The sequence below is a fragment of the Merops nubicus genome, unplaced genomic scaffold (assembly GCF_000691845.1).
Source record: "Merops nubicus isolate BGI_N331 unplaced genomic scaffold, ASM69184v1 scaffold25560, whole genome shotgun sequence".
Classification (NCBI taxonomy): domain Eukaryota; kingdom Metazoa; phylum Chordata; class Aves; order Coraciiformes; family Meropidae; genus Merops; species Merops nubicus.
This window is the reverse complement of record NW_008581237.1, coordinates 1-7,760: the sequence shown is the minus strand read 5'-3', so window position 1 is coordinate 7,760 and position 7,760 is coordinate 1. Positions and strand designations below refer to the sequence as shown.

Sequence of the window (7,760 nt, the reverse complement as noted above, 5' to 3'; positions counted from 1 at the left end):
CTCTTTCCTGCAACAGATTCAGAATCCACTTTAGCCTTCCTGATGTTGTAACTGCATAAAAATTTAAGGTCTTGTGTGACACTAAAGAGCTGTGGAAGTAAAGCTCAGGATGTCCTCCTGAACTTCATCACATCTGACTTATTACATAGGTATAGATTTCCAACCCCCAAAGTGACTTTTTGTTGTTTGGTTTTGGATTTTTCTGTTAGGGAATTAGGATAAAGGTATGTCAGGACATGAGAAAAAGAGGGACACCGTTCTAAGAAGATGAAGAGCTGACAGCAGCAGGCAGCAGCATGGAAATTTTAGGCTCGGTCTCTTTCCATGGATTAGAGACAAGCTCTACAGAGCTCACACAAAGGCAAAGTAGCATCAGGAACTCAAGCATCTCTCTGCTCTGCTCTAAGGTAAGAAGGAAGAAAACCTGACAAGTACAGTACTCTAAACTAGTGGTTGCAAGGGAGAGTCTGAAGATCTCCTTCAATGTGGAAGAAGAAAAGTACTACACAGTGTGGCACACTAATGACTTGGAACATGAAAAAAGCACTTAGTCTAGATAAACTCCAGCTATGCATGATTAAAAATACATGAAATAATCCTGAAGCAACTTGCGTAAGGATGTGATGAATCCTCCACAAAACAAAAAATTAAAGTCAGGGACTGCCTTTCACAAAAGATACACTCTAGCTCATCCAGAAGTTACAGCATAAATTACAGGGTGGAGCTTTACTGGACTGTTTTATATTTGGAGGGGTTTGGACTTGATGAACATAAACATTTCAGGCTGGAAGGGATTGCTGGGAGATGGCAGATAAGATCCTTTCGATAAAATCCTACTTAACTCCTCTAAAAACAAAGTCAATTTAGCTGCAATATACCAGTTACCAACAAATCACCCCGGGAGATGGCAGATAAGATCCTTTCGATAAAATCCTACTTAACTCCTCTAAAAACAAAGTCAATTTAGCTGCAATATACCAGTTACCAACAAATCACCTCAAACATCAACTTGCAAATACAATCTTCCTTATTGTCCTTCCACACCAAACAGAGTATCATTATAAATCATACGCTGAGTACAGCTGTAAACACAAGTTTTGTTCTTTTTTTAAGCGTGGGCCTGGAATAAATCCCACTGCTTTAACTGATTTGTGATCATTTTCTGAATAGATGGCCCTTCCTAAGGATTTATAACCAAGAGGAGACACATTCCACTGAGATACAGCCTAGAGAAGTAGAGCCATATTCCAGTAACACATCCAGCATTACAACATACAAAGCATCACATTGTCAAGGTGTTGGACAGCCAGACCTCCGTGAGGCTGGATCTATTGGAGTTAATAATAGATGACAGAAGCCTCAGAGCAAATGGATTAAAAAGGAGAAAAATAAACAAGAGAGTCATAAGCATTAGATCTGAGCAACTCACCTGAAAAGGAGCCTTTCCTGTTAGACACTGATAAATGATGGTTCCTATACTCCAGAGGTCAGCTTTGGCATCGTAGTGTTGAGACATAATGACTTCTGGGGCCTTTTTAGGGAGAGAACAGAAATCTGGTTTACAAAAGCTGTAGGGTTTAGGGTTTGTCTGTTTTAGCAGCTGCAAGACAGAAACAGAAGTCACTTATGCTTTAAGAACCTGTGAGCTAGATTTCCCAATAACCATCCAAGGTTTGCTCCCAAGAAGACTGTAACACTACCTAGAAAGGGCCAATGCCCTATCTTCAGAGGGGAAGCAGAAGCTTTCATTAGGCAGGCAAAATACCCTATGATGTCTGGCTAGTTTGAGCCCAACGAGTACTCTCTCTTGTCAGTGTACCATTTTCTGCTCAGAAGCAGCCTCACTGAAATCACACAGACAGATCTTCTAAAGCAAAGCAAGTTCCAGGTAAATTCCAAAGAGCAAAGGCTCACACTGTAGAGGTAAGCTTCAGCCTCCAGCCTGACCTACATCACTTCTGCACTTTCCTCATTCAGCCCAAGATGGCAGCATATTAATTATGCTCCAGAGGCTGCTGCCAAGGTCAGACCCCGGGTTCAAAGGCAGAGCTGCAGGTTTCAGTCCAACAGCTTGAGCCCTGCTGTGCCTCAGAGCCTGGGTTCTAATCTCACACATGCCCTCAGCTGCTCCCTCCCAGGCTTGTTCCAGAAGCTGGAGAGGATGCAAGCCCACAAAGCCCTGTGGCTCAGAGGGCAGCGTGCCTCAGGAGTGGCAGAAGGACAGAAGGGCAGGCTTGCTAATCCCACGGGTTTATACCAGTGGATTTCATCGCAGTGCTGCCAGCATGGAACAAGATCAATTTTCTAGCTCTGCTACAAGTCATGGCCACATGTAATGGAAAAAAATATGGAAGCAAACGAGTTGTGGAGAGGAGCTCAACCTGTCCATAAGGGACACAAAACAAAGGTATGACACCAATCAAAGCCAAGAAAGCAGGACAAGAACTGCACAATGAGATGTCAAGTCTCGGGTGCCATGGCTCATATGAGGGTTCAGACAGAAAGGTCATTCATTCTGGTGGGGGTAAAATACCTCTCTTTTTTAAAACAGCAAATTGAAAAGAGCATCAGTGGGCTACGAGCTCAAGCAGGAGTGAGGGTCTGCCTTGGCAGCAGATGTTTCCAGGGATACCACACAAGATCCACAACAGCACTGGAGACTGACTTCAAACACCCCCTGAATTCCAGCTGAGCCCTCCCTCCCCATCTTTCTTCAAATCCATCAGTAAACAGAAAACAATATGAAACATTCTGAGATTCCTTGTGAGGTCCTGGGTTGTTTAAAAAAGTCCTTGCTAGCTTCCTCCAGCCCTTTCAAAAAATAAGCTGGGTGTTTTCATTTACTTTCACGACAGACTCCAAAAGAAAACACGAGAGTCTCCAAAAGAAAAAGTATCACTAAAAATAGACAATTCAGGAAAGTCTTGCAGGAGAGAAAAAATTACATCATCTTCACATATAGCATAGTTCAAATAAATATCAGGCTCCAAAACAGTGACATAGAGGAAGTCTGTTTTGCTTGAGTTAGTACTGTGGAACAAACTATAAATATGCTACTTCTGTGCAGTGCAGCACAGCCCAGCCCAACTCTGCCCAGAGTGCTGAGGAAAAGAAAAAAACAACAAAAACTTAAGAGCTTATTAGATCATGTTCAAAATCAGGTGTCTACTGCCCCAGGGCTCTTTTAAAATTTCAACCTAAATTGATCCACATCATCTTTTTATTTTGAGCTCAGACACTCACATCCCCAGGAACTATTACAGGGCTGACTTTGACCAACATTTTATTTCTGGCCTGGTTTTGCCATTTTTATCATCAATGACTTGATTCAACACTGAGATCTTGACTGCTGCCATGAGCACAAACAAAAAATTGCCTCCTCACATCCTCTTCCCAGAGTGGAAAGTACAAATGGGGGGTGAAAGGGATCAGTTTGGGTTTTTTAAACACATCTGTTTCACAAGCTGAGGAGTCATGCTGGAAGCAGGTGGTTTGGTAAAAGAACTGGGGGAAAAGGGCCTGCTGAAATAGTGATTTACTGAGGCTCCTCTCCAAGGAATCAAAACCTCAAATATAGCCAGATGTGTGAAATATCACCTCAGCCCTCACTCTCTTTTGCTGTTGCTTCACTTGCAGCAGAACAAATAGATTTAATTTACCAATGCCTTCAGTGCTGGGGCCCCAGTCCCCTTTGGAAGATGCAGCTTCTGGGAGCAGACAGTAATCAATACTGTTTTTTTCAGTTTTCTTTATCCACAGCTCACCTGAAAGTGAGGTGAGCCCACAGGCACCTGTTGTTCAACATTACCAGCAGTCAAAACTTTATGAAGTCTCCCTGTGTCATAGCTGGTTTCTGATAAATAAAATTTCACCTTTGTGGAAAAATAGCACAAAACAAAGCCTTGCTTCTTGGTGGCAAAGCCAGAACAATGCAAAAAAATCTGTAGGCAAAACACACTTACCATGTACATTGGTGAACCACACAATGTTGCTGCCATCATATTATTCTGCAGGTATCGGGCAAACCCAAAGTCAGCTGCAAAGAGAAACAGAGGTTTCAGGATCAGACACCAGTTCTAGAGAGCCAGCACCTTCTCCAGATGATTTCCCTTCCTCTCCTTCCACTGCCCATCAATCTCCACAGCAAGTGAAGTACCCTACCTAAACAAGGCTCTCCTTGAGCAGCAACATCCTTGTGCTGTTATTAATGCACACTAGAAAAGCACAGAGCAAGCCACAAAAAGAATGACTCAGAGGAACAAACTCCCATCCATTTTTCAGATACCAACAGACACTTCTTCCTGCACTCCTGACTCCAGTCAGCTGCTGGAAGCTGGTAGGTCTCTCCTGGCTTCAGTGAGAACGTGCCAGTTGAACTAGCTAGTTCATCTACAGTTATCTCAGCTTTTAATTTGGGGAACTGAAAGTATCCTTTCCCATTGAAAAGGCTGCAACAAATACCCAAGAGAAACCACTGCTTGCCACCACCCACATTCCCAGCCCAGCCTGTGCCTTTAGAGGAGTCTCAGCAGTGCTTAACCCCAGCACAAGGACAGAAAGCTGAGCCACAGCTCACCTGGTGGCTGGAAGAGCCAAGGACAAGGAACACCAAGATGAATTACCTCGGCAGGTTACTCAGCATCTGATCATACGATACTCAGATTCTCTCAGGGTTACCAGATATTTCAAGCCAGGAGACTGACAGTTGCTTACACTGTCATCTGTCACCGATGACTTGGTACAGCTAGCCAGTCCCTGGACCACGTCCTTCCCAGGGGACTGGGAGGGAGGGCTTGTAGGGGACATCACACCCAAGGGCAGCTGTGCCCACAGCCCTCCTGCCTGCCTTTACAACTCCCAGTCATAGCTTCATACTTTGCAAAAAAAAACAAATTTAAAGACCCCACTTTAGCCAAATGGGCAGCAACACTTCAGATGTGTCCACTGGGCCTCATTTCTCACCTGAATGCAGCATTAACACTTTCTGCACAGCACAGGGTACAGGCAAGGAAGTTTTATCTGACTGGTAACAGCTTCAGCTTGTGAACTGTAACATAATCAGAAGTCTGTGTGTTGAGGGTGGCAGCACTCATTTCTGAGGAGCCACAGGGGACACGTGTGCTCCGTAAGTGGATTTCTGGAGCAGCTGGGACAACTACTGCTCTATCTGTGTCACTTGCCTAACATGCAAAAAAGTTTCTCCAAAATGTAGCTGAGAAGCCTGCCTGTAATTTGGCCTGTGGAAATGCCTGCTTTTAGATGTGCCTGACCCTCATCGTGCTTTCTGAGACCAGCCAGGAGAACAGTTTCAGGCTTGAAGACACCAACGTTTACCTCAGTACTATCAAAACCTGAAGACAAAAGGCACAATGTCTGCTCATTTCCTGGTAAGCCTGGAGATTACAAACCAATTAGGGTAGGCTAGTATTTGTTTTTAGCAAGGGAAGCACCATTCCACTGGAAGTAGAGCAAGGCTTGCCCTGTTCTTTTGTGTTAGTCTGTGCCCTGGCAGAGCAGAAAGCTCTTGCTCCTACTGCTTGGAGCCACCTGAAGGTTACGTTTGGCAGAAAAAGTAAGTGAGGAAAAGGAAAACATCAGGGCATTTTAAAAAGTACAGCTGTTCTTTCCTTCTCCTAGGCTGCTCCCCAAGGAATGACTGAGGCTTGCCACTTCTCCATTGCCAAACTCCTGAGAGCACTCAGGGTGATGGCTCTAACAGGGTCTCACCGATCTTTATGCGAATGTTGTTGGGATTTGATTTCCTGCCTCCAGTGTAGGAAAGGAGAATATTCTGTGGTTTCAGGTCCCGATGGATGATGCCTTTGCTGTGCAGCATTTTCATGGCACCTGCTATCTGCTGGAGAAAGAGTCTGATGGTGTCTTCACTAAGTGTCCGCATAGCTAGGAAGGAAAAAAAAGTAACCACAGATGAAGCAATTACATCAGTTCTCTGAAGAGCCCAGAGGGCAGCTTCTCCACAGCAATTAGGCATAATTTCTTTTTTTACTTCCACGCATTGCATTTTTTCTCCTCATACTACTCCTGAATGATTCCTACAGGCAACAATGGAGAGCATTTGCATTCCCAGCTTACTCTGCGGTCACAGCTGTTTTCAGCTTCAAGTGTCTCATGGTGAGCTTTGGCCAGTGGCAGGTGCTGAATTTGGGTTCTCAGCTGGGTCCAAAACTGACATCTGGTGAGGTTTAGGGCTTCCCTCAGCAACAGCTGCTGGCCAGGTCTAGGCAAGTACTAGGCAGGGCCTGTGGCCCAAGCAGTGGGAGGGTTGCTACCTTCGAGCTGTGGTCAATACCTAAGGTCAGAGCTTGATCACAAAGCCTGTGTCTAAAGGTGGGGCTAGAAGGAAAAGCAGTTAAGATGAGGATTTATGCCTGCAAGAATCATTAAGGCTCCCGCTGGGCCTGGAAAGGGTTGGTAGGTTAAATTCAGACAGTCAGGGATCTGCAACTTCAGGTCTAAGCCTTGTGCATCGTCTACCCACTTGACCAAACAATAATTCTAATCCCAAACCCAGTGTTAGGATGAACCACAGTTCAATATCTAACCACATACCCCTGCCATATGGCCCCTGCAAACTGTCATCTGTCTCCATCTTGCATCCATAGTGCAACAAGGGCATCTCAGAACGCTCCCATAAGCAATTAAAAAAAAATTAGTAAATCTACAAATATGGAAGCTCTGAACAGCACTCTCCTGAGATATGGGCTTCCCAAGAACTGTGGTGTGAAAATAAACTTATTGAAGGGATTAAAATAACGTTCAACTGGCTCTTCTAATCAGAGCAATGGGACATTAGCTCTCGTTATTTTAAGAACTGTATGTATGAAACTCTTGCCAAAGCTGGCAGCAGCCTTCTGAACAAGCCCCAGGATCAGCAGTGCTACCAGCCTGCCTCCTTCTCAGTCACTGAGCAACTCAGTCTTAAAGCAAGCACCATTCCACTTGAATAAAATCATTTCTTTGGTAAAAGGTCCCTGTAAGTTAGTTGGGACTTCATTAGTGTTTTTCCAGCTGTTCTCCAGTGAGACATTAAAACAAGCTGGCAGGAGCTTCAAAATGCTACTCTACCTAGTCAGCTAGAAGGGAGGAATCCTTATGAAAACACAGATGAGGTTGCACACAGCTTTAACACAACACAGGAAATTAAAAATCTAACTTTTAAAATATGTGCCTGGGAAACAGCAAGGGACACAGATAAGTTAAACAGCACTTAGAAGAGAAAATAAACTCCCACCACTCCCAAACCTCACTGTTGTAGGAGGTGGCACAAGCAGAGCTAAAATATCACCATGGCTATCAGCTGGTCCTGGAGTCACACACGTGAGCTCAGAGCACATGTACGTGGAGTTTCTCTCCCCTCACTGGGCCTTTTTCCTCAGGAACTGGCACTCAGCTGGAATTCAAGAGACTCCTTTGCAAGAAGGGGAGATTTCGTGAAGGGATTTTTAAGGATATTAACAGGCAGCTCATATCCGAGCCTTCCAAACCCACTTGCATCTCTTGGAAAAAGCACTGTCTCCTCTTTAACCAGGCTGTCCCCAGCCTCCTCCTGAGATCCATCAGTGTGCTCAGTCCTGTACCACTTTCTCTTAAAGCTCCAGCATCTTAGCTGTGCTCAGTCTTCTCTCAAAAGGTCTCTGCAACATTTCTGTGATTCCTATTCAGGGAAATCTATTCAGGAACGGCTAAAACATCATCTTTAAACAAGCCAGCAAGAATTCCAAAGTTTTTTGCCCAGCCCA

The 7,760-nt window shown here is 44.6% G+C and overlaps 1 protein-coding gene across 1 annotated transcript in view; it reads right to left on the bottom strand.

Annotated features, from left to right (window-relative positions):
• Positions 1-5,899, bottom strand: part of ULK1 (unc-51 like autophagy activating kinase 1) — a 52,486-nt gene extending 46,587 nt beyond the window's left edge. Inside the window, exons 1-3 of the mRNA XM_008949344.1 lie at positions 5,728-5,899; positions 3,963-4,036; positions 1,430-1,531 (exon numbers count right to left, since the gene is read on the bottom strand). Coding sequence (XP_008947592.1) covers positions 1,430-1,531; positions 3,963-4,036; positions 5,728-5,899 — 348 coding nt within the window. The remainder of the gene's footprint in view (positions 1-1,429; positions 1,532-3,962; positions 4,037-5,727) is intronic.
• Between the last annotated feature and the right edge of the window lie 1,861 nt (positions 5,900-7,760).